The following is a 27,122-nucleotide window of genomic DNA, read 5'->3' on the forward strand; positions in this document are numbered from 1 at the left end:
TTTTGTTGACTTTCATTTCCTTTATATTTATTCAGAAACAGACTTCATGTGTAAAATGTCAAAAGAATATTTTTGATGAGCACTACTGTTTAAGATTACATAACACAAATAAGATTACAAAATTACAGTGGCAAAAACGTTTGGCAGAAATTGGCTTCGTCAAACATTCTGCAAGGTAAGAAGGTCCTAGAGGGCGGAAAAAAAACATTCCAATTTAAGTATTTATGGCATTTTTTAAAACTTCCATAACTTATCATTAATATTTATCTTACCTGAAGGCTTCCAATTGTTGCATTCCCCTTCTCTCTGTGTTTCACGTACTCCTGAGCCAGCCAGCGCGCATCATCCCGACTGAGGAGCACATCAAATCATTATTCATTAGCAGTGTGACTGAAGAAGATGTCAGTTTTAATACTGTGTGAAGTTTGGAAAGTTTTCTTCAAATTTAATCTGCAGAGACACAAGTGATGGTAATAATTGGACACAAAAGAAACAGGAAGGATAAACTAGGAGATGTAAAAGTCGGACAAAAAAGTGTGCTCTGAAACTAACTTTCTGGTTTTGGGAGCGAAGTGCTAAATATTGAAAAATGTACATATGAATATAATGTTTCAAACGGCATTCAAGTATATGTAGTGCTTTTTCACACTGTTTGAGTAGGCGGTTAACCATATGGTGAATACGCAATCACAAGAGAGGACATTTCTTGTTGAGCAATACACACGTCAACTGTTGTCACAGCAATGAGACAAGCAACACCACGATACCCAAAGAAAATGGACTCACCAGTCGTGGTTAATCAGATAATTGATCAGGTCCCTCACTTTGTCCGGTGGGCCTCTGGTCACCATGAACTTCTTCAGGTGCACGAAGTGATTGGTCTTCACTAGCTTGACATGTTGACCGTGTTGCGTCATATATGTCAGCACAGTCTCCCTGATCTGAAAGGTCACATGATTAGTAGCAATTCTCAATGTATTGTACGTTCACGTTTAAAGCTTGAAGCCAACTCGTTGCTAATCATGTGTACAAATATTTGGCATTCCTTCTTTTAATCGCATGAGTTACAGAGGACTTTCGACTTGCCAGTCAACTGCCTTGATATGTCCAGCCATGTCCAACAAGGCGACAGTCTTCATACATATGCTCGGGTCAGACAGAATGAAAATAAGACAGTGGAGGATTAGAATAATGGTTAGCCTCGGTGTCTTGCTTCCGGGTCTTACGAGCTCTCCTGCTCTCAAAATATTAATACCAACGGGACCACAAGAATGGCGATGAGGGCAGAAGCGTCAAATGAAGCTACATCTTCTTCACCAAAATGGTAGGTTCAACAACAAGTACACTTTGGTAGAAGAACCGTATACGGATAGTACACACCAACCAAGCTCACGACACTTGAGTGCTGCCTCATGCTACGCTCAGGAACATGATACACCACATGTGTATATTTCACAATTGGACAAATCACCCAACACAAATGGATCCCCTGGACGCTCACTTCACCAAGGAATCAAGTGTGTGCTGCTTATCAGAAGCAAATACTCTTCTGTCAATCAAACAAAACACAGCACATCATCATACTACAGTCTCCAGGCAAAAGAACATTGCTGTTCTCACCACTGTCGCGTCTATGCCTTTCCTTTCATTGATGTATGATGTACTCTGAATATTACCGGCTAAATAACAATATTGCTCTTATCGCATGTCTTCAGTGCCTGAGAATCTTCACACCATCAGACTACTTCACAGCTTTTAGTTTCCTCTTTTATCGCTTTACCGAGGGGATGAATTTGTACAAGCCGCCGGTATTCATCAAAACAACACCGGTCAATTGTTTCTCAGCAACAGTAACTTCCCTTAACGACAAAAAAAAAAAATAATAATAAAAAATAATAATAAAAATGGGGCAACAGCTTACCTGTGAGGGAATACCAGCAAATTCTCCTGTATTCATGAGCTCCTCTTCCTGCTCCAGTACAGTGAGTGGGTCATGCACAGAAAGGAAGCCCTGAAAACAACAGACATCAATTTCACCAATTGGATTTGATTGCCCAGATAATCAGTAAATTTAGACGGGTGGGTCTGATTTTACATAAGATCATAAAACAGGCCATGCGTGAGGAGACGTTGGTGAGACCTCAAACTCAGAACCAGAAGCAGTTTGATGAGTCCAAAAACCGATCTCAGTCTGTATCACTCAGATTGGTATCGGACTCAATATCATCAAACCCTGATGGAAAGCCCCCTTATAGTTGTATTTGGCATGCTCACCTGCACCTGCTGATCTTTTTTGGTAGCACAGGGGATGAGCAGGAGTGTTCCGAGGGCAAATGCCAGCAGATTGAATTGGGCAAACCCTTTGGCGATCCCTAGCAACTCCATGTTCAACAACAGGGGACACCTTGAGATCAATGTCAAAGAAATCAATACATCGAAATCCACGTGGTATGTATAGAGTACAAGTAAAGAGAACCCACTTTAGAAGGAGAACAAAGTTCCTGTTAAATATTGCTTGTTGATCCGCACTCAACGGTAAAGAAGCTGAAACCAAAACAGGAATTATTGTATGTACATTACTATGTTAAACCAGCATTATAAATGTATAGTACAGGAAGCAGTTTTTTTTTTTTTTTTTTTTTTTTTAACGTGTAATGACAGTGCCATCTGTGATCCCCACGTCCGCCCACGTCATTTTTGGATTGTATGTGAGCATTAAGATAGTTGACTTTTCTGAGATTAAATAATGTAGTTTGACAGAATAGTTTGGTGTTTATATCAACATTCCAAAAATGTCCATGGTAGGTACACTGGGTGTTATAAATTGCCCTTTAGTGTGTTAGAGAGTATGAATCGTGGTTGTCTTTTTGTGCCCTGCGAATGGCTGGCAGCCAGTTCAGGGTGTTCCCCTAGCTAATGCCCGAAGACAACTGGGAAAAGCTCCAGCACGCACACGACCCTCGTGAGGACAAGCGGATAAGATAATGCCCGAATGGATGGTGTCACTTTCATAGTAACTTTCAACTGGGAGTGACAAACAGCTGGAAACTAGAAGACTTTGAACCTCATTTGGAGAACTATACAAACAAGACTTCTTTTCATTTCCTCAAAGGGATGTTGTATATACGGTCTCTCCTTTTTTAATTCAAGAGCATAGAAATTGACACTAAGGAATAATTTTAAAGCTGCGTAAAAGATTAACATGTTCAAAGCAAGTGAGAGGTGTGAAATCATTTCAAAATTATTTTTCATAACATTAGGCCCTGTGTTTATGTGGGTGTTCACTGTACTAGCATTTCAAAAATCAAACGACATGACATTATTCAAAGAATACCTGAGACAAAAGGCGCGAGTAGCATACTCTTCCAGGCCCTGGAGAAACTAGAAATCTGGAGGGATGAGAGAAGCAAAACAAGAAGTCCGTCAGATGCCGCTTGTATTGATTTTTTTTCTTTTTAACATATATTTTTCTCTCATTCTGCAACAGTACCTCCCATAGTGCCGGCACAGCAACTACTGCTTCCAGCACCTTCTGGAGATCGCAAATCTGAGGATAAAGGAGTATGTTATATTTTCATGCACATTTCTTTTAACATGGAGTATGAGCAGCATATGATTATGTAAAAATGATTTTCAAAATGTGTATTTCCTCAAATAATAGACGAGTCGCTTGAAAGTTGCCTTACAAAAAATAAATACATAGACTAAAAATTCGACCAGTCGAATATTGGGTCCAAAGGGACACAGGTGAGATGACTAACCAAACGAAAAAAGTTGCTTTCTTAGACATGTGATAATATCATATTAAAAGGAAGTTGCTTGAGTCTTTAGAGATACATGTCAGACTAAAATTCTGACCCAAAAGTAGTAGACCAGTTCAGAAAAGTACAAGTGAGACTAATAATACGACCCAGAAGCAAAAAATGGTGTCTGAAGAAGCACTTGGTGATACTCGACAATTTGGGGGGAAAAACAAAGTAGCAAAACCCCACGTTCCAAAAGACACCTACATGCGAAAAAGAACATTTGTGCATAGCTCTATATTAAATATGAAAGTCCAGACCAAGTTGAAGCAGAGCATTTTTTGAAGGAGACTGTTCCACAGTTGAGGGTCATAAACCTTGTACTCCAGGCACAGGTCTGCCACCAAGCACACCGCCTGAAAAGCCAAAACCTTATCAGAAGTGCCGCTATCCCAAAAAAGGGCAGATAAACAGGGTTGTGGGCAAAAGGGGTGTATTTTCAAACTAAGCAGAAAGTACCTGTGGCTCGTGGCTGTGATTCTTCCACAGACCTTTGATCAAGCCCTCTTTGGGGCTGCTGAGGAAGGACTGCACCGTGTAAGGAATGTTCAGCACCTCCAGCCGTGAGACGAAGATGTAGCATTTCAGGTGGTTGCTGACAACACATGGAAAACTTGAATGGGTCATTTCTTGAAAAAATGCACGTGAATGCTGGACTGAAATGCCGGGGAATAAATTAAAATGGAAAAAGTGTTGGATGATGTGCAACTGAGAAAACCTGAATTTAAGTGAAAGGCAACTTTGTAAAATGTCTTCAACTCTCCATGAACCTGGTAATTTCAAAGGTGTCCCGAATGAGCTGGGGTACTTCGAAAGTACTGGGTACAGAACCCCCTGATATGGACAGTTGGGTACCACCAACGTCAGAGCAGTAAGTCGAATTAGTTTCCAATGAGGGTTGGACTCTACCAATGGGGACGACCCCGGACTAAGTCCCAGACTATGTTGCTCATGCTGGCCTGGGAAGGCCGGGTGATCCTCCTGGAGGAGATAGACAAAGTGGCTGGAAAGAGGGAAGTCTGGGCTTCCTGCTAAAATGCTACCGATCATGGTAGAAAATGGATGGATGGATGGATGATCTAATAAATCTAAATCTGAACGAATGAAATAAACATTTAGAAGTTGGAGAGCATTCAGTTATTCAAGAAATGCAGAGGGTGGAAGTAAGTATGTAAATGTGTACAATCACTTGGGAATATTATTATATGCGGGATAATTTCTGTGAAAAAGTGGAAATTCTGTTACACACACACAAAAAAAAATCAAAATGTCTTGATTAAGCTGAACAGTTTGAAGTCTGACTGGGCAAAGATTAGGAAAGTGGAAAATGGTGGAATTATGGTAAAAGTGGGAACAGTAACATCCAGTTTGTGATTCTTTTGAGTTTAAATTTATTGAATCAGTTGAGAACTGTGGGATGGGTAGAAAAAAAAGGTAGAGAGAAAAAAAAAAGAAATTTGGTGCAGTATGTGAGAGCGTTCATGAGATGAAAAACAATGAATCATCTTACTCCAGTTCTGCCCTCGGGATGTTCAACTGGGCCTCCAAAGTGTCGGCGTCTGTGAGACGGACAAGGCAAAGGAGCACTCGAGTTCGATGGCATAGGGTGAGACGGGGGCCGGATTTGCTGAGAGGCTGCGAACGGGAGAACATCAGACTGCACACCATACTTGCATACATGTATTTTTCCCCACTGCAATGTGAGACTCACCCAAGTCTCTGCAGACAGGATAGAGCTGAGAAGGCACACCGCATTGGCCTTGGGATGAAACTGCAGCAGGTACACCACCCTGACAAATAGTAAAGCATTGGCCAGTCTTATAAGAGGCACGTTCCGTTTTAGAAAATCTATCTTATAAAAGCTTCATTCTCAATGGCAATGTAATTGTCAAATTCCTGCTTTATTACACATAAGGAAACCAACCTCATTAAGTCTGGGTCATCTGCAAAGTTGCTGACACATTCCTGGTGGCTGTTATCCTTTCAAGATAGAAATTAGAATAGAAGAAAAGGAGGAATGAAGAATCTCATGACAATATATGTAGAGTATGTACAGAACGGTTTGTCAACAGAAAGGAAAAAAACCTTTGCCAACACAGAACCCGTTTTGCAGATCCACTTTTCCAGCAACGTGTTGTGGATTTTTAAAAGATCCACTTGGTTGATCTTGACAATTTCCTTCACCACAGCATGAATGTCTAGAACATGAACACCACTAAAATCATTTTTTCCTGGGGGGGGGGGGGAAAAAAACAAAAAAACGAAACCCTAACCCTAATGACACAGCACCACCCCAAAAAGAAAGGTTCCATGCTAGTACAAACCATTCATTTAGTTTTTATTGGTTGCAATGTTTATTTAAGAATCTAATCATCGGAGATTTTGCTGTTAGCAATTTTCAGTTTTTTAAAAATATATTTGAATATTAAACTACTTCCTTTCCTAAAAAGAACAAATATTGCAATAGGAACAAATTAAAAAGAAATCTAATCTCGTCTCTGAAAAAAGGAAAAACTGCTGATGCCACCATGTGTCACAGCCGATGCCGTGACTGAAACACAAATGACCTGGAGAGGCATCAGTCAAAACGATTTACATCATGAGATGAAATTGAAAAAGCACACACCAGGATACTCTTGCCCTCCGGAGTCCCGGAAGCGCCATTCCACGCTGCCGTGCTCGTAGAGGAGAGTAATGAGTCTGTCCGGAGCCCCGCAGAGCTTGAGGTGCTCGGGTGTGTTGAGCTGAGTGAGCATCAGGGCGCTTTCCGTGGCCGAGCGCAAGAACTGCATCTGCATCTTTGACAGGAAAGCCTCGCCTCGAGTCCGAGTCTCATCCTGCAGGAGCCCAAAACCATCAACACATATAGTTCAATAAAACATTTAATACCAAATCAGACAGCCCTTTTGTGAAGAAACACCTACAGCGAGATTTGGTTCGGCGAGCCATGTTTGTCCGACGGCCATGCAAAACCGAAGCAACTGCGTCTTCTCATACCCTGTGGACAAGAATACAGTTGTAGCTGCATGCTGAATAATTTTGACAGATCACATGTGCATGTCATACCTGGAGGCAGCCCTTGGGTGATCTTGTGGACAGTGGCAGCTGCCCATTCTTGATTCTTGATGCAGCGGATGTAGTTCATGATGGTCAAGCCAACTTTCTGAATCTCTTTCTTGCTGCCTGGAGCCTGAGGGCTTTTCTTTTTCTCCAGGACAAGGGGCTTCATCTTCGTGTCAAACACATGGTTGACAGCCAGCATGTAGAGCTTGTCTAGGTTCACCTGATGGGGAGAGAATGGTGGATGTTTATTTTACTATGTGTATTTTTTAGTCACATGTGCAGTACCTTCATCAGTTTGCTGATGAGTAGAAGCGTTGGTAAGGTCTCCTCACTGAGCTCCGGAGCTAAAACACATAAAACAGATAGGGGCTTATTTACCATAATGTATGTGAAAGGTTTCTTCACCTATGGGGAATTTATTTTTATTTCTTATTTTATGTGGAATATATCAGCTTCTCTTTCATATTAAATTATTGTCTAAATAAGCTTTTACAGTACTTCCAATATTTACATGTATCGGGCAGGTATTTGGTGTGGCTTGTTTGTATGTTTTGTTTGTCTGTTTTTATTTTTTTTTCTTCTTCTTATGTGTATACTGTGGACTTGTCTGCTGTGGATTGGCTATGGCACACTGTTGTGACACTATGTTTTGTGTATATGTATATTTGTTTAAAATTGGAGTTTGTTAAATAAAGCTTGAGTGGAAAAAAAAAGTATTGTGGCGGGCATTCGCACCATGCCCAGGCAAGTTACAATTAACCTTTTTCTGCTTTGAACCTTGTGGCTTTGACTTTGTTGACTTATACAATGTTGTGGAGTTTTGTGTTGGAATGTAAAGAATAAAGACGTATAGTAGAACAGCAATGTGTGGTTTCTTCGTCTTGCCACAGTATTGTACTATTGCACCAGAACTAAATGAAATTACCTTGTGTTGAATCAGAAAAAAAGTACTATACCATTGAGAACTACTGGATTAAAAAAAAATGTTATGCTGAGCTCATTAATTGTACCATGAAAGACTCACATATAATTTTCCAATAGTTTTTGTTCTCCAAGAGCAGGTGGAATGGCAACCTTACAGCATCCAGGGGGTTGGATAACAGACTGTTCTCCAGAAAGTATGTGCGCTCCACGTCTGAGGGGGGAGCCACACGCTTGTAGAACTTCAAGTGCTGCAGGAGGCTCATTGCCTGCGGACCACATGAGAAACGATTGTCTAATCCACAGGTGTCAAACTCAAGGCCCGGGGGCCAGATCCGGCCCGCCGCATCGTTTCACGCGGCCCGCGAAACGCCCGTTCCAATTCAAGTTTCCAGTCCAAATATCACATTTGTAAGTCAATTTGAAATTGTTTGGGGGGGGGGGGCAAGCGCTTTTTGCCCTCACCCTCTCTCTGATTTCAAAACTAGTTGGAAGTGTGACAAATACACCCAAAATGTATTTTATCACAGTCATGCCGGCCCTCTGACAGAAACCGTAACGGCATAATGGCCCTCGATAGGAATGAGTTTGACACCCCTGGTCTAATCTCTTAAATCCACCAAAAAAAAAATCATTTACAATGTAATTGGGAACATAGTGTTATTTAGTGGAGGAGCGCTACATTGTTTTTGTTTTAGTTTTTTCTTTACCTGACGGGGAGAAAAGCCTCCAATACTTTCATCGGCAGTCAGTAAAAGCTTCAGTACCACCTCGATTCTCTCATAGTTGTATGGACTGATCTGAGTGACAAAAGGTGAAGGTAAATGATGAACACACTGTGAAGAAAATAGCATAGACTAGTGTATTCCAAAACCTTAAAAATGGCATCTGACAGACTGCTGATAAGCTCCTCAGTTTGGTGCAGCTTGGGGATGATGCCCAGGACTCGCTCCAATGCCTCTTCATTGCACAGGCCTTGTGTGTGCTCTGTGTCTGCCTCCCCATCCTCCTCGTCTTGGAGCAGCAGTAGAGAAGTAATATACTGGTTGATGACGCTGTCGCTGTCCAGACCGTACGTGCTGGAGATTATGAGGAGGAGTTAGAGTATGAGAAAGCTGCGCTTGTTTAAATTCAAGGTGGAGATTTTAGAGACCTGCAGTACTGTAGGAGGATGTCGGGGGTGATCCTTTTGTTTTTCACCAGAACAGGAATTAATGTGCTCTTCAACTCTGGTTGCTGGTGAAACATGGGCTGGATGGATATCTGCAAAAGGCATAAACATGAGCTAAATAGAACAAAGAACTTTCTACACTGCTAACAAAAAGTTTGGAATAGTGTGCTTTTTTTTTTGTTGGAATGTCAGCTTGCTAATGTCACATGACTATACCAAAAAAAACATGTGAGATATGATTGGCCGTTTCCTGAGCCCTTAGGCATGGTCATTGCATTTTCAGTATACAGCAAAGTGCCATATGGGATGCCCTTCAGATAAAAACAATCCATAAACGTTGTACTATTCAAAATGCCATGTTTACACTAGTATGACCGCATAGATCATTACCATTAGTATGAGATGGTAAAGTAGAGTGGGATCACAGTTTGTGGTTCTATTTACAGTTTTGACAATATAGGCAGCAATACAGTTTAGGGTTAATCTTTAGGGTGGTCAACAGTCGTGAATTTTGCTACTTGCAGGGTCAAGAACCAAGCGCTGAGGCAAATAGTGAATGTGCACTGTACCTCTAGTTTGGCAAGCTTGATACCCCATTCGGCATTGGTGATGATGGAAAGAAACTTTTTCTTTTCCTCAGCGTGATCGTACAAGGAGCAAAGCTCGACCCCAATCCTGGCCACAGCCTGAAAGACAGGGATATGTGATTACAACAGTCAACGATAACAGTCAAAAATACACAATTGTCGAACCAAAATTCTTTCGCAGTTTTCCCAGGTGCTGTCGATAATCCTCCAAAGGATTTTAAAAACCTCTTCCTTTGGGAGGAGTGTGCAGAGCCCGATGGCCAAATCGCAATCCACCATCTTCCAGTTGAACACCTACACCACATCAGACAGCTGTTTAAACTTGGGGGACGAAAATGGAAAGATACTTTATATATTGTTTGCTTGATTAATTCCAATTAATGAAGTAACTACAAAAATCCAATAATTTATTTTCTCTAGAAAACAATTAGATTTTTTACATGTACAATCTTATTCATACTTGCACATATACGTGAAAAGTGATTCAGTATGAAAACAAGATTTTTGGGTAGGGTCCCTCATCTATACATAACTTGGAACACATCCCTCATTATAAGTCAAATCTGGCCTTTGAGCAAAATTTGCAGCTCTGATTTAAACAAATGGAAATTCCAGCATATCAGTGGTGGGACTCTCACTTTATTGAGAAGAGCCACAGCAATGGAGTTCAAGGAGGAGGTGGTGATCTTGCACAGCTCGTTCAATGACACGTTGTACTTTCTCAGCTCTTGTGCATCATAAAGCTAAAAAATGGTACAAGGATGATTAGTTTGCAAAAGAGCACACAGTGAAGGAAGCCAAATAAGTGCATACGCTAGGTAGGTAGAAGAAGCAGGTAGTATGTATGGATGAAGTAATTAGACACTGTAGCTATAATAGATAGGAAAGTAACTAAATGGGCAAAATTGAGGCTGATTGTGCACCCCCTACCTGTGCACTAATCTTGAAGTCCATGAGGTTGGAAGTGACATGCTGCAAGCAGCTGCTGTAGGAGTTGACTAGCACCCTAAGGGCCAACTCCAGCTGACTGCACTCCTGTAAGATCTGTAACATGCTGAGCAGAGGACTAAGTAGGGGCCGCAAATAGTTAAAACCTGCACCAAAGACCAAAGCAAGGTTACCATTCAAGTGGAACGGTGGTATGGTATAATAATGACACATTTAGAGACATAGTGAAAATGGGAACGTTGTCTGTACCCACCGCCTTTAAATGAGCAGTGAGAGAGGCAGGAAGAGTCAAGAGGATACAGCTTGGTATCTGCAATTATGGCAAACAAGCAACAAGCATTTTCATTCATTAATGTCACGAAACCAGTAAAACTTGTATCTCAAAGCACCAGTAATTTACCTTGAGAGACAGGTATCAAGCAACTGGTGATTTCATACTGGACAGGTAACACGGACACTGGGTCCAAAACAATGGAATCTTCATGGAAGACATTTTGGAAAGTCCACCGAGAATATGGATCTTTCTCTGCACCCATGGGCAAATTCTGTGTTCCACAAATCAGAACATGATATTCTAGTACACACTATCACTCTCTGATAATTTGGATCTAAAAAAAAAAAAAAAAAAAATCTTTTCTGTCCCAATTTCTAAATTCAAACACAGGCTACCTTTTCCAATAGATGATGCAGAAAAAGCAAGACTGCTGAAATAAGAGAATACTTGAATGTGAGAGGCCGAGATTCCAAGGGTTTGGATAATTTTAAGTTAAACCAGGTCCTTAAACCACTAATTGACAATCAACATACTTATCAATGTATGCAATAATTGATTTGTTGTTGATAAATCATTGCACCTCCAAGTCAGAACAGCTCAAAAGTAATAGATTTGTGGAAGCATACTAACTTAATATTTGGATATACGTGGTTATTATTAAACAAAAATGATATCCCATTTAAAAAAAAAAAAGTCCAGTTTCAATGATATCCACCCTTAAAAAAAAGAGAGAAAGCGAGAACAAGAGAGATAAGATGCTGACCTTGGCTATGAAGCCGTAATTGTCCGATATTTGGCACTGGTGATAAATGTCCATGGCGAGCCGTGTTGACTTGCAAAGCTCCAAACAATCTAGCAGCAAGTCTGTAATCGTGGTAACACAGTATATGACAAACAATCAAACAAATGCAGTGAACGCCGATACTTATTCTCAAAATGTTCCAGACACTTCAAAGCGTTTACCCTGGTGGCACACAGTGATAGCCTGGCAGGTAAGATGGTAGATGATAGCCGGCAGGTCCGTGTCATCAGGCAGCACCATGGGTACATCAGTTTCCAGCATGTGGCACAGTGTTTTGGCAGCGGTGAACAGGACCTTGCCTGTGCACGTGTTGTAGTGGTGTTCATAGAGCTCACTGAAAACAAACAAAAAAAAAAGATATAGGGAACTAAAAATTATGCTGCCAACCCTGCTGCCAGAACACAGTTTTAAAAAAGCTGTTTATAGTAAAAGGCGTAATAAATGGCAGATTGAAAAGAAGATACATCAGTATATCATAATATACAAAAAGATGATATTGTTTATTTGTTTTTGTTTTGACATGCCATATGATCACATTTCTTTATTTAATGCATTATTTATTTCATCGCGTTATTTTATAAGTAAGCCCAAAAGATATTGAAAACAAACATGCCAATTGTTTTCTGTAATTTTTCCAATAAAGCAAAGATTTTTTTTTTATTAAATAATGTAAGCAATAAAACAAAGGCAAATACAGATATTTTAGGAAATGAACATTTAATCAAATTTGAAATTAATTTTTAAAATAAAATTTAACAGTGCCGGTATATTCACCCATGACTTGAATAAAAATAAAATATTCTTAATCAACCCAAAATATGTTGCTAGAAATAAAAATGTGAAACACTAACATTTAATAATATATAATAGCTTAAATACATATTTATTTAAGGTCAGAAAGTTATGAAAGAACAACATTAAAAAGTAGGGATGTGTAACAAATGAAAAAAAAAGGTTAATTGAAATAAATTCATTATTAAATTGTGGGTAGGAGTTGTGGCTAAGAATTGTTTTCCAGCAGTAAATATTCAAATAAAGCAGTGCTTCTCAATTCCACAATATATTTATATTTGCAAAGCCCCCCCCCAAGCAAAAAGCAACCCCCACTATTTGATAAGGACTGAAATAAGGGAACAACTTTCAAATAAACAAAATAATGTCAGAAAAAAATATACAGGATTTTGTACATTTATATTTAAAACATAAACAATCATAACTGTTTAGAGGATTACGAAAAAACCCACATACCTGAGGATGGACAGGGCTTTCTGGACATTGCCCGTCCCGAGAGCTCGCAGGGCCTGCTCAGACCAGAGCTCCTGCTCGCTGCGTTGCAGCAAGCGACCCAGACGACGCAGGCCTGCCTCGGAGGAGACACATGTGGATGGGCGAGGGTCACACGTGCGCTCGTGTGCCGCGATATGATGCTCTCTGATCTGTTTCTGGATCTTGGGGTCTTCGTAGTGGGTCGGGGTAAAGAATATATCGAAATCTTTCTGAAGAAAAATAAGGACAATAGGATTATTTATTGGAAAAAAAGGGGAGGCAGAAAAAGAGGGGTAGTCACCTGAAGGTGGGCGATGGCTTTGAACATGTGGTGGTTGTTTTCGCACTCCAGGCTTTTAAGAGCATCATCTGTGCTTGACATGAAAGCAGATGAAATAAAAAATGGACACACTCATAGATTCTTCTCCTTCACTTCTCAATTCTCTTTATGTTAAGTGTATGGTTCTCTGTCAGTTTGCCACTGTCAAGCACAAACCTATAACCAAATTTGTTCAGTTGCAATTTTTTTCACAATCTGACACTATTAGTGACTTCTGTAATCTGTTTTTACAAACTATTAAACAAATTGCTGCCATCATGCTGCGGTTCTAAGTCAAAGCACCAAAATAAAACGCACTGCCCAAACGGTGCACCTCAAAAACTTGCATGTTGAATCTATCTCAAGACAGCAGTGTAGAAATTGTTACCTGCTGTGCATATTTCAAGATAAACTAAAAATGTATGATTGCTTTTACAGAAAAAGTATGGCAAAGGTCAAAACCGCAGTTTGAAAATTATGAAAAATCCAAGGATGTCTACTAGAATGCTTTTCTGTAACTTGTCTAGTATCTCTGGAACAATCTGCTCAAGAATTTGCCAATGTACCACTGTTATTGCAGAATGTAAATAATTGGTACTTACGTTTGTGTATGACCTGCTGGTATGTTAGTGCATCCACCATCACCTGTGCAATGACCATCTTCTCTTTCTTGTGCTAGTACAGGAAGGCAAATTGGGTCAAGCTCTTTACCTCCACTACACTAAACCCTCGTTGATTCAATTGAGTTTTTTGTATGGTTGAAACGGAACTGAATCAACAAAAAATCAAAGTGAAGAACCAATCGAATTGAATCAGACCGTTGTGCATCAAATCGAGAACTGTCAAATTATTCAATCAATGGACAACTGAGGGATTATCAAATGAATCAACAACTACTTTGATATTTAAGTAATCATTCAGTCGTCGTTTAACTTAAAATGTCTGTGATTTTTTTTTTTTTTATCTTTTGTATTTAATCAAAATAAGACATTGTATTTTTCTTTGGGAAAATGATGACAAAGAACCAGTGACTGAATCAGTTTCAAAAAGGTTGGTGAGTACATCAGTCCCCCCTGTTTAGAATTGCTTGATAGTGACAGGCCTAACCGAATCCAATCAATTAGGGAGATCTGAACGAGACCTAACCCTAAACTGAGACATTTAAACATAAGTCATTGAAGTAAATGACAAATAAGAGGGGGCCATACACAGAACCCCTTTGACAAATCAATACAAAGAGATGCAATTTTGTTTTCTGTCGCGTTGGACTAATATCATTTACCACTTTTTTTTTCTAACTGCTGTGCATGTAATATGTTTCATTTTTCTGAAGCCAAGTTGATGTGGTGATTAAATATTGTTTGAGTTGACGTTTGCTGGTCACAAAGCCGCATGAAGAGAGAGGTTTCACTGTATGTTCTGGAGTCTCACACTTAACTCACATCATCAGACATGTGGTCTTTGTCCTCCAACTTCAGCCTGGCCCACGACGTGAGGCGCTCCATCACGCAGGCGACCTCTTCACAAGGCAAACTCTTAAGCACGGTGAGACATGCATCGCTCTGCTCCAAAAAAAAAAAAAAAAGTTGGTGCTGGGAGAAAAGCAAAATTTAAAAATCCTGCATACGGAAACAATTACCTGGCCTTGGCTGATCAGTTGGATGAGATACAAGTAGTTGACTTGCAACGTCGAAAGTTTGTACGCGTCTGCTAGAGCCATGGCGTCCTGCAGGCATGTTGGAGAGTCCTGCTTCAAGATGTACCGAACTACTGCCTGCGAAACAAAAAGACAATAAGTTTAAGGTGGAAATTAAAATGAATTAGTGTACCTCTAGTACATTGCAGGATTTTAAGCTATTATATTATTGCATGCTATGAGTATTCAAATCATACAACACATGTCAATACGTACAGTACTTTGAATACATTTTATGCCCCAAAAATGCTCAAATAAATTTGCTGAGCATTTCAATAGTGTTTTAATAAAGTTGAGCTGAATTGAAAAGGTTTAGGTTGAATACAACTTTATATGGTCTTATCCTCACTGATTTTCATCTATAAAGTATCTCCCGCAAATAACAGAGGTTCAGTGCATCTTACCATAACTTGACTTGAGCTCGAGTGGCTGTAACTGCGGATGCCGTAGCCTCGTAGAAGTTTGCGTATTTCCATCAGATGGTAGGTCTCCTTGAAAAGCTCCTGCCTGTGTCAAAAGGCATTAAACTATAGATAAATGAGTACTAAATGCCCCTCTCTAGTCGTGATGACATACTTTGGTCCACCCATCTCCAGGTATTGCTGAACCAGTTCCTCCACCAAATTACTCCAGGGGAAGACGGCTTTCTGCATGATCTCCAACACCGCATCCACCTTCAGCTGTAAGAAATTTTAGCTACTTGCGTTATCATTCAATTGTAGAATTTACTAACAGCATCTTACTAATTTTATGTTCCCTTTTTCCTGTTTGCACCAACAAGAACTCGCTTGATTTCATCTCTGCTGACCGTGAGAAGCAGTGCTTCAGTCGGAATGCATAGAACTATTGATACAGTCACAACTTTTGTTTTATTTCTTCTAATTTGTTCCCTTACTATATCCAATATGAACCCATCTGTCACCTTAAAACAAGGTTACGTCGCACACCATGATTTCTGGTGTGGCTTTACATCCCTGATTGTAATATATTACAATGAAAATATCATGAATGAGCAACACATTTACGAATTACAAAAAATTATGAAAGTAAACTACTGTGAACTTGTTAAACAGCAATATGAGAGTTAAGAAAATGTAAAGGCTAATATAACACCACGAATTCAACCACACGGCTTTTACAACAGCGACAGATGGAGCCTGGAACAAATGAATTCTATTCATAAATGGCAGTATATGTTTGATATGTAAAAGTCATTGTGAAGCGTGAACTTGCTCACGTAACGTGACTTACATCCACATCCACCATGCATTCCAGCACTGCAACTGCTTTGGCTTCCCATGAAGTGAATAGTGTTGTGGTATGGGAGCTGTAACGTTCTAGCATATCCTAGTATATATAAAAAAAAAAAAATTAAAAACCAGACGACAGTACTTTCTCATCAGGCTGGACCATACTTGTGTTATTACCTTAATGTACTGCAGAAGCAGTTCATCCAAACAAACGCCATGTTCCACAGCATATGGCAGGATGTTATTGTCAACTGCGGCAGCAACCAGCTCCGGAGCTGCCACCTCATCCAGCATGAGAAATGCAACACTGCGTACCTTTCCCTAAATTTAATACAGTTCCAACTTTACACAAGCAAACATAATTTTCCAGAAATAAAGTAATTCAGAAGACTACAACTGTGCCCCCCTGGATGTGAGTAAGCAGTACAGTGTTACAATTGGCCAATCAAGCACGAACCTTCTCAAAGAGTGAAAGTGAAAGTTTGCAGTTGTATTTTGAGTGGAGGTCCAGCAGCTGACGGAGGTTCGATACCAGGGTCCTGAGGTTCTCCACTTCTTCCCAGCCGTAATTGTCATCCTGAGAAGGGAAATACAAACAGCCGATGATGACGTGTACGGCCTACAGCAGGGGTGGGCAACGTACGGGTGCTCCATTGTTTAATCCGACCCGCTACGTATTTACAATGTGAAGGGCCCTGAAATATTTGTTTCAAGTGATTTAGATCTATCATTGAACATCCTGATGACAGTGGCTGGTGTCATTAAATATATTGATAAATAAAATCAAAATAGTTTAAAAAAATGCAAATAAACAACATTAAATAACTCATTGATTGATTATACAGGTAGTTAAATTATCTATTACAAATACAATAAAAAATTATCATTAATTGACTTATTAAAATAGAGTAATTTTATACTCAACACTTTTTCCACTTTCTAATATATTTACTTATTTGACCTTTTTATAACTTATATCAATGGAAGAAATTGATAGAATAGAATGTAAAAACATAATTTACAGATTTCATCCATGACCATAAAGATGGCAATCCAAGCTCTGCCAAAGCCAGTCCATTCTGAGGCCAAGTGTCCTGGAAAAGCAACATTTTTTTTTTATTCCAAACTTTAAGTGACAGATAGCAGAGAAAATATGTTGCCCTACCTTTTCCATGAGTTCTAGATTGCGAGCCCTTTGTTCAATCCATTTTGCCAAAATATTCTGAAGGCAAAGGAGAAAAAACTGTTTAGTTCCAGTTTGTTTTTCCGGTTTTATAAGTGAGGAGGTATACTACCTGTCCCGATGGAAGCACTCTCCGCACAAACTTAATAAACACAGCTTTAAACCAAGGACGCAGGTCTTGGGAAGGTAGATCCTCTGGAATGGCATCCAGGACAGCTTCAAGGGTTCTCCTGTCAAAACTGTCTGCAATCTGGCCCTTTCAAAAACAAACTAAATCATAACCATCTTTCAGGTTTTGAAAAATAAACAACTTTCACAGGGCACACAGAGACGAACAAGCATTCACGCATCCAATTAATTACACCTAAGGACAATTTACATGTAAACTCCACACAGGAACGGTGGAGCGAGGTGGATTTGAACTCGGGTCCCAGAACTGAGAGGCAGACGTGCTAACCACTGCTTCATCAAGCCACCCATACACATACTATTTTCTTGAAATTGAATGATTCTGTATTTGAACAACATACAGCTGCTGTATTTCCAAGAGTCTGACATTTTATGAAATAATACAAGTTTAAAAAATTAGATTACACTTTTTATTGAAACAAACCCATTTTTAATTTTGAAATATTTTTTAAATCTTTAAACTACATGTTTCTTTTAAATTATTTTAATTATTTAATTATTTATTATTAAATTTTTCCCCAAAACTTTCAAAGTACACATTCTATGACAACACACTTTTTTTTTCTCTCATTTACCTCATATTTCAGCCAAATTAGTTGAGCGCCCCAAAAGTCTCCATCTCTCATGTGGCTTAGAAAGTTTGCCAACATATCTGTGTTATTCAGGAACTCAATCCAGGTGATGCCACTGTTTAACAGAAACACACTAAAATCACTGCAAATATACATGAATGCAGTAGATTTACAGTATCAACAAAATGAATGTATGTACTTGAATTTGTCCTGGCCATAAAGGTTGCAGAATGTCGCCAGTCTGTCTAAGGCCTCGTGGATCTGGCAGGATGAGGAACGTGTGCCGGCGTGGCTCAGCATCTTCTCTGCTGAATCGAAGGTTGGCCACGGAACCTTGAGGCAGTAATCCACCACAAACTTCTCATCCTGGACCACATGTGAGCAAAGGTGGGAAGTGCAAATACTTTATTACTGCACTATTTTTTTTAGATCTGTTCTCTATACTTGAAGTTGTTTTTCTGATAAATTCTTAATCTTAGTAGATTTTAAAACCTTTATGTTCAACTGTAATGCTACCGTTAACCTCCTGCCTTGAACATGTAAAAGGGAGCAAGCAAATTTATAACATATGGTTGTTGAATGAATTTATGTTCAATTTTTATTCCTGTGCCACAAGTATTTTATGTATTTGCACTCACAGTGATCTTCATCAGGTTAATTCGGGCCTCCTCCACAAGTTCAGACCACACATCCTGTCCGTAGCCACCTGCCGAAGCTGAAGCTAACTGTTCCAGTAAAAAGGCCAACTTCACCTTGTAAACTAGCTGAATAAAAAACAGAAATTACAATTACAGCAGTGATTCTTTAATATAGAGTCAAAGTACCTATGTTTGGATAAGAAAACAAAACAGTAAACCAACTAAACTAAACTGTCACAAAAGATTAGTACGCTAGTTATTTGGACTACAACTACTAAAGGTCTGCTGTAAGTATTGTGACTTATATTTATTATGTAAGGACAAAATAAGTTATTAAAGGTTATGTGTGTGTATAAGTAAAACAATAAATAAGTATATACATATGTACGTATATGTGTGCATATATGTGTGTATGTAGATATGCGTACATACCATATTTTCCGGACTATAAGGTGCACCGGTATATAAGCCGCAGCAGCCAAATATGAGCAAAATAATTATTTTTGTCACCGATGAGCTGCACTGGACTATAAGCCGCAGGTAATAACATCAGATCTTTACGCAAAAAGATGGTATATAAAGTATATCATTTTTTAAGTTTTTTTTTGTAATTGTCTGCCAATAGCAACATCCTCTCTTTAACAGACTGAACATGCCTGCATGTTTAGTCCCAACATATTTATAGAAAATGGATGGATGGATGGATATGTTAGTTAAATAGCAGTTCAAAATCAAAATCAATACTTCTATAGCATCTTCTTTGTTCGATAGTTTATTTTAGCGAACATAATAACACATGCTGCATAATTTATTTACAATCATAAATACATAAATAAAATCACATATACTGTGTACTGTCTATAAAATTTACGCATCGCAAATTTACCCCAAATTTTATATACTCTCTTATTAAAAAAGAAAAGAAAAAAGAAAATAAAAAAAACACAGGTAAGACACACTGGATTATATGACTCAGGGCTCAAAAATGTCGTAGTTTATAGTCCGAAAAATACGGTACATATGTATACATACATACATACATATGTATATACATACATATGTATGTATATACATATGTATACATACATACATACATACATACATACATACATATGTATACATATATATACATACATACATACATACATACATACGTATACATATATATACATACATACATACATACATACATACATACATACGTATACATATATACACACACATACACACGTATACATATATACACACACATACACACGTATACATATATACACACACATACACACGTATACATATACATATATATATACATATATATATATATATATATATATATATACACACATATATATATATATATATATATATACACACACACATATATATACACACACACACATATATGTATGTATATATATATACACACACGTATGTATATATATATATATATATATATATATATATATATACACACATATATATACACACACACACACACACACACATATATGTATGTATATATATATACACACACACGTATATATATATATATATATATATTATATATATATATATACATATACATATATACACACACACATACGTAATTACATAATTTAAAAAAATATATATAAGTATGTATATACAGTACATATTATTTATATATTGTTTTTATTAATTAGCTGTCTAAATTTAATTCAGCCAAATATCAGAAAACTCTCCATAAACACCCATGCAAAATTTGGTACATTTTTAGTAAGAAACTATCAAAATGGCAAACACACCTCCAAATCCAGGTCAAATAGAGCGGCCAATTTTTCAGCCTCTTCAAATTTGTGCTTGTGAAGAAGTCTACTTAGTCTGGTATGGGAGAAGTCAGATTTAGACCAAATTTAATTAAATCAATGGTAAATATGGCATGGCAGTAGAAAAAAAAAAGAAAAAAGTCACTCACCTGTTCTCAGGTAAGGTCTCTGTCAGGCATCGAACGACGATGGACGAAACACATTCTCCTTGACTGAAACAATAACAAGGGCGGAATCTATGAAGTAGCATTGGCTATATAGCATTGACTAACGAATGTTATGGTCTCTTATGGGAGAACATTACCTTTTCGAGGTGGTCAAAATCCCTTCCACTAAATAAATGGTGTCCTAAAAACAACAGGCATAACGAATTGACAAGTGCAGATATGAGCAGTTCTTTTTTTGGCCACCCTTACTTCAAAACAACAAAAAGAGAAGAACATACACAGAAAGTTTCGAGAAGTGGTGGAGCTACAGCCATACTTTTGTCTACTAAGTGACACCGTGGCTGATATGATTTATTACTTAAAAAAACGTTTTCTAAAGAACAATTTTGACTATACGGGCAGTTAGGATTCCCCAAGTTAAACATTTGACATTAATACGACAATTTATGATGTGAAAATGGCAATCCACTGAAACAAGTGCAGAATCTTCACCATGCTTATTTTTGTCTGGACTAGGCAGGACACTGAGAAGACATCCAAGGAGTAGCAAACTGTCATGGAGGGCAAACTTCGGATCCTTATTGAGTGCGTCTAAAAATAGAAATAAATATGTTCTCAAGTTGAGTAAGGTAAACAACGCAATGGCTTGTATGTTAAATCTGAAGCTTCTACCTGACTCTTTTCTTGTTTCTCCAGGGTGACCATCTTCACATTGCCCTCTGCTCGACTGTAATCAACACCACTGAATTAACATGGTCACCATGGTAAAGGTACATACACAACAACAAAATGTTGGAATTATTGTGGCTTTTGAATAAAGTTTTCAAATGAGTGGATGTCCTTGTAATTAAAAAAAAAAAATGCTGTTCACTTCCTTGTTAGAGACCAGCAAGTTTAAATGTTATTGAAGCAATCAACACGTGCATTGAAAAGTAAAAAAAAAAAAAAAAAAGTCCAAATTAAATTTACTAGTAAATGTTATAGTGCACTATTGTTTTAGACTGAAATTTCACAGACGGGCACAATCCTTCAAACTAGTGTATGATTGGTTTAAAAAAAAAAAAAAAAAGAATCACACTTACCCTTCTACCAAAGCGTCAGAGCCGCATTCAGTGATTATTTCAAAGTCAAGGGGAGCGACATTTGGCCAGACGTGAACCATGACCAGGAAATGCAAATCCCATAGACTGAGGACTTCCTGGTAGATACAAAATAAGACAAAAAGAGGAGTATTCAAGCAGGAGAGGCAACAAACAGCTTAAAGCCTCTCTTTTTGAAAAAATGTTCAGTATGTACAATATGTACCAGAGGTTTTAACTTATTCCAGAAAACTCACCTCAGTGTCGAGAATGTACAGAAAACTTCCCATCACCTCCATTTTCTTAACACCTTTAAAGTGGAAAAAAAAATATATATTTTTTTTACTGAATATCTTTTATTAAGAGTTCTACAAGAACCACATAACGCAAGTGGAAAATCTTTGTCAAACTTGTGTATATCAACATTTCATGTCAGTATGGCACTTTTTCCTGACCTGGTATCAAGCTATTGTCCAGGTAGTTGACGAGACACATCTTGGACTGATGAGGGTTGATGGTCCAGTGAGTAACTGCGTGTTCCTCGTCCCCTCCCTGTTGAGTCCCGACAGAGTTCAGTGGTGACATACTGGACAGGCCTGAACTATTTTTTTTTTCATTTGCAATAATAAATACGGCCAAAGATTATTAATTACTGTTAACTACAGGATAAAACAGCATATACCGATTATATATTTTTTTTTAACAAAAAAGGTGCACTAACCCCAATCAATACATGTATTTCTTTGGCCAAATTGAAGGTGATTGCGTTGCTGCAGCCTTTGTTGTGGTACGCCTCGGTGGAGCAGAAGTCTATCTTGATGACACTCTCAAGCTGTATCCACCAAACATGAGGTTTTTTTTTTTTTTTTTGTAACTAATTTTGCACTCACTCAAAAAAAAAACTCCTTTACTTACGTCTTTTAAAGTAGCCATGTCCATTTTTTCAATGGCTGGAAAAAAACATAATACCGTCATAATGATCTTACATGAGACTGAGTAAAGACTGACTTTGAGATTTTAAACATTGTTGTGTATACCTGTTTTGATTCTGACCAAATTAAGGTTGGTGATGTGGAAGAAGCCATCTTTTATGACCAGAAACACATGGTAAAGGTCTGTAAACACAAAAAAAGAGAAGAAAATCAATAATTATGGATGGTGTTGGTATATTGATACTATGCTAGGAGCGATTACATAGGGATGAGCAAATGAGTGGAGGTAGTTCACAAAAAAATGCAAATTTTCCCACCCCTATAGCGCCAAACATTTTTTGGTGTTCAATTCCCGTGAAGAAATATACAGGATAAAAAGGATAATCATTTCTATCTGTAAAAATGTTCACGGAGTCAATCATGTTGAACATTGAAAATTCGGTCCTGAAAAAGCGATATATTCTCATGTTGGAAACTTTTTACTAATGTGTATAAACGTGGTATGTGCACACAAGCAGCTAAAATTTTGCCAAGGTCATCTTTGAAGGTTAATTTAGTCATCATGCTTGCATACGTTTTGACAAACATTTTTTAGGGGAAACATCTCAACTTTCAAAGTGTGTTTAGTGTCAGGAGAACTACACATGAATACAAAGAAATTATTTTGAATTATGGCATTATAAATTGTTGTAGGTTTTAAAAAAATATTCATAACAATCAAGAGTTTTGTGAAAGAATATCTGAGAGGTTGTTTGAAAACTGTGTAGCCTGGCCCTAAAAAAATGTTATAAATTGCGGCGGGGCCCCATATTAAACCCCTTTCCACAATGTTTAGCTCCTTGGTATTTACCTTGTGACGTCTTGTCTTTCTCTGTGATGAGAGTGCAATATGTTTTCTTGTCACAGCTGCTTGGTTTGACCAAAGCCTGTCCACAACAAAAAACATCAGCGAAAGATGAAACAATGTGTATGTAGGGATGTCGCAATTTTATGTTATGTATTCTGCGGTATAGTTCAGTTGCTTTTTTTATATGATTAATAAAGTGCTTTGTTACAAATATTGCTGCTGTAAAAGTGCTACATAAAAAAAGAAGTATTGTCTTGTCTTATATTTAATGATCTAATGTGTAAAAGAAACTTTTGCAAAACAATAGAACACTAGTATAATATACTGATGTTGGTATACTTTTGACAAAACATCCAATAAATCAAGAATTATCACATAATTTAGCCCTATTTTTTTTCTTGTTTAGAGGATGTTGACATGAGCACGACACCTGAGAGTGGAACTCGGTTAGCCAAGCTTATAATGTGAAGAATAAAGTGAACACTTGTGGCAGTGTGGATTGGGTTTTCACTGGTGGAGGCAGCACTTCAACATCAAGCCACTGTATACAATGTGCTTGCGGCAGAAATTTCACCAGACATCGACAACCACACTGAATATTCAAGTGCGTGCTGCTCATTAGAAGCTAACGCCAATCTGCGGCAATAAAATTTGCTTCGTTAGCAGTAACTGACGTTATAGTGCCGTTCCTTATTTGCCTGTCTTGGCCATCTGAGGGCAGTAGAGTGCAGGCATACAGATTTACAGTACATGGAGCCAATAACAGCTCCTCAGTCTGTCTGAAGTGACCCAATTCTGATTGTTTTGCCCCAATGAGACCTGTATCTTATCCATTTTTTTCAAATGTGACCAAGGCCACTTGGATAAGTGGTGCTGAAATTGATTCATAGCTGATCTTTTGTCATGTGACTTCAGTCTGAATGGCCAGGTCACATCTGACGTGCACAGAGTAACAATTTCACTATGTGGTTTTGTGCTATACATGTGACAATAATTCTCTACAATGTACGTGACCAAAGAGCGACAAACATCACAATTCTGCACTCAAAAAGGCAAATACAGTTGGGAAAACCCAAAGCGGAGACAACTCAATGTAGGGAGAGCTAGGTGTATTTGTACTGTACGTCTTTCTCACTCTGTCTCTCCTCCCTCCCTTCCTCTCTCAAGATGTTGCTGCCACTGCTTCATGAAATGCCATGGCTGAAAACCTCACCCTTCCGCTCCACAATTTCCTCCTTAAATGTAACAGATTGAAAAGATTCTGGTTCTGTAATCCATTTGGCCACCCATTGTGCTACTTCCGTAAACACTAACGTTAAGCATGCCCCGCTGCGTGTGTCGTCAGAGTCTCCTCAATGTACACGCGAGACAGTTTTGGTATGTTTGTACTGTAGTTCACACATATCACACAGGTCGCATTTGTTTGGAAATATGATCGACGGCAAAAAATAAATAAATAAATAATGCATTTCACAAAAAAAATGAAATTGAGCATTAAGCTTCAGGCGTTAACAAATTAGCCATTCATTTTCAGAGGTATGCCTGTGAGTATTGTGATACAGTATTATCTGTCTATATGTCTATAATATTGTGCAACAATGTGGGGGAGGTGTCATACTTTGGTGAGGAGTATTCTCTTGTGTGGAACAAAGACCAAGTGCAGGTTGCCATTTCTTTCACACACCAGCACAAATTGCCCATCCAGGCACACATCTATGGCATCCACGTCACTTTCTAAAGAACAGGAAAGAAAAGAAAATGAAAAACAAAGTTGCAGGAATAAATAAAACACCAAAATCCAGTATCACGATGCCTTCAGTGCATATGCAAAATATAAGAAATAGAAATAGTCACAAAAAAAAGCAACAGGCTCCATTCGTTTCATCTTTGCATCTGAAACAAAGCACAGATGAAATTCTTGTCAATTCCATACCAAAGTGAAGCAGCAGCAGAACGGTTTGGTAGCTCTGGTCGAAGAGGACGACTGTCTTGTCTGCAACAACAATGCTTGAGTGGCATCCATTAATGGAGTAAAGATGAGGGGTGGATTGCACCTACAGGGGAAAATAAGATTTTGGTACCTTCATTAGATGAATGAAAGTGGCTGAATGGCTCACCAAAGCTGCAATAAGCTTGTTCAATACATAGGGGGCCTTGGTTTACAATCCCGAATCATGACATTTCCAGGTGTCATCACTTGCTAGTGCCTATCCCAGCTATCTTTGGTCAACAGGCGGGGTAGGTAGACTCTGGGCTCAGGGGTACGAACAATTATTCACTCTCAAAATCACATCCATAGGCAATTTGGAGTGCCCAATATACATATCATGTATGTTTTGGGGAATGTGCGAGGAAACCGCACATTCAAACCGCACAGAGAACATGCAAACTCTACAAAGAAGGGCCAGTCGGAATCTAATCCACGACCTCCACAAGTGAGGAGGACGTGTTCACCAGTCTTTCACTGTGCCGCCCATATTCATCATCATTACTTTTGCTAGTATAGTATTACTCTTAACATGAACGAGGGGAAAAGGGTGTTCTGCCTCCCTATATAACCGCCCGTACAGTGGCACGTCATCAGTTACGTCGTTGTCGTAGAAACTGAAAATTGTCGTTTACCAAGGAGATCCACCCTGTCCAAAGTTTTACCTCGCTCGTGGACACCTTAACCAGTGTGTCCACCTGATACAAACTAGTGCCATTCTCCTCCGCTGACACACTGCCAAAGCGGACACTGCCCGAATCTTCGTTGATCAAAAGCTCCACGTCGTTCCACATCGTCAGCTCTTTGAAAAGCTAAAACACAATAAGCAATATTACAGTTCAGCTAAATAACATGTTTCTTCTCTGAATTTTTGGAGCAAACATTAAGGGTAGTTAGTTAACTCATAAAAAAGTAACGTACGAATACGCTTCGCTAATATAACCGTGTCTTTCTAATGAACATAGCTGTAAATACTATACAATTTAGTCTCACCTTTCTTCAAATATTAAAAAGACAACCATAACTTGCAAGATGAAACGACTGCAGCCATCAACTTAGAATTTGGCGGGCGGTTTCTGTGAAACAAATTTCTCTTCGTTTGGTCTTTCAGGTGCAAATTCCGCTTGGTTCTTTTTAGAAAAAACTTTCTTAGAAAGAAATATAAGCACAGTTTTTTAAAAGATGATTTTTTTAACCACTCTTATTCAACAATTTTACTCGTGGTTGCAAATGACTGCTGAAAATTTGCCTGAAAACTAAAATCAGGATAGAACTTACTTATAATGACGTATGTGGGAGTTTTTATTGTCTCGCCCTAGTGCGCATGTGTGGCCTGAAACAAAGACATGTATAAACAAGCAAGATAGATACCTCGAGTCAAGCTAAACTTAAGTAACCAGTACAAGTATTAGTAACGTTTCCAAACTTTAGACCCATTTATCACAGCCGTACGCCAATTCAACGCTTATGTTAACCCTAGTGTGAATCCCTACTTTGAATAACCCTAAACCTAGTTTAAAATTCTATATTGGAGCAGGAAACCAAGTTTTTTTTTTTTTTTAAAGTAAAACCTGCACTTTGAAACCTTAGCCTAAAATCCTAATTTTAACCCTTAACCTTAGT

At 38.4% G+C, this 27,122-nt stretch overlaps 1 protein-coding gene across 1 annotated transcript; it reads right to left on the reverse strand.

The window, feature by feature from the left end:
• kntc1 (kinetochore associated 1) lies at positions 1-26,622 on the reverse strand. The gene is made up of 62 exons (XM_088431959.1): positions 26,493-26,622; positions 26,165-26,311; positions 25,446-25,566; positions 25,131-25,246; positions 23,516-23,591; positions 22,771-22,848; positions 22,649-22,683; positions 22,455-22,565; positions 22,189-22,285; positions 21,991-22,043; positions 21,737-21,852; positions 21,327-21,381; positions 21,147-21,245; positions 20,792-20,835; positions 20,637-20,699; positions 20,467-20,542; positions 18,683-18,808; positions 18,244-18,410; positions 18,048-18,159; positions 17,396-17,539; positions 17,266-17,322; positions 17,123-17,194; positions 16,558-16,677; positions 16,278-16,421; positions 16,102-16,197; positions 15,427-15,530; positions 15,255-15,357; positions 14,794-14,928; positions 14,597-14,716; positions 13,757-13,829; positions 13,137-13,204; positions 12,818-13,065; positions 11,731-11,903; positions 11,531-11,631; positions 10,894-11,038; positions 10,747-10,803; positions 10,476-10,639; positions 10,184-10,288; positions 9,711-9,839; positions 9,528-9,644; positions 8,941-9,050; positions 8,662-8,866; positions 8,498-8,587; positions 7,891-8,056; positions 7,152-7,210; positions 6,870-7,086; positions 6,728-6,801; positions 6,430-6,640; positions 5,889-6,001; positions 5,728-5,783; positions 5,515-5,593; positions 5,314-5,438; positions 4,263-4,398; positions 4,064-4,159; positions 3,491-3,547; positions 3,335-3,389; positions 2,481-2,544; positions 2,275-2,404; positions 1,922-2,011; positions 787-941; positions 273-351; positions 1-186 (listed from the first exon to the last, which is right to left on the reverse strand). Exons 2-62 carry the CDS (start codon positions 26,291-26,293, stop codon positions 160-162), a joined length of 6,543 nt encoding a protein of 2,180 aa, XP_088288085.1. The 5' UTR covers positions 26,294-26,311; positions 26,493-26,622; the 3' UTR covers positions 1-159.
• Positions 26,623-27,122: the final 500 nt, after the last annotated feature.

Source organism: Hippichthys cyanospilos, chromosome 1 (genome assembly GCF_059441005.1).
Source record: "Hippichthys cyanospilos isolate Australia breed blue-spotted pipefish chromosome 1, RoL_Hcya_1.0, whole genome shotgun sequence".
Taxonomy (NCBI): domain Eukaryota; kingdom Metazoa; phylum Chordata; class Actinopteri; order Syngnathiformes; family Syngnathidae; genus Hippichthys; species Hippichthys cyanospilos.

Coding starts and splice junctions, on each gene's coding strand:
- kntc1 (XM_088431959.1), bottom strand. CDS start 26,293: ATGTGGAACGACGTGGAGCTTTTGATCAACGAAGATTCGGGCAGTGTC. Junction 16,422..16,557: donor CACTTTCACTCTTTGAGAAG/GTTCGTGCTTGA, acceptor TATTAAATTTAG/GGAAAGGTACGCAGTGTTGC. Junction 942..1,921: donor TTGCTGGTATTCCCTCACAG/GTAAGCTGTTGC, acceptor GTGACCTTTCAG/ATCAGGGAGACTGTGCTGAC.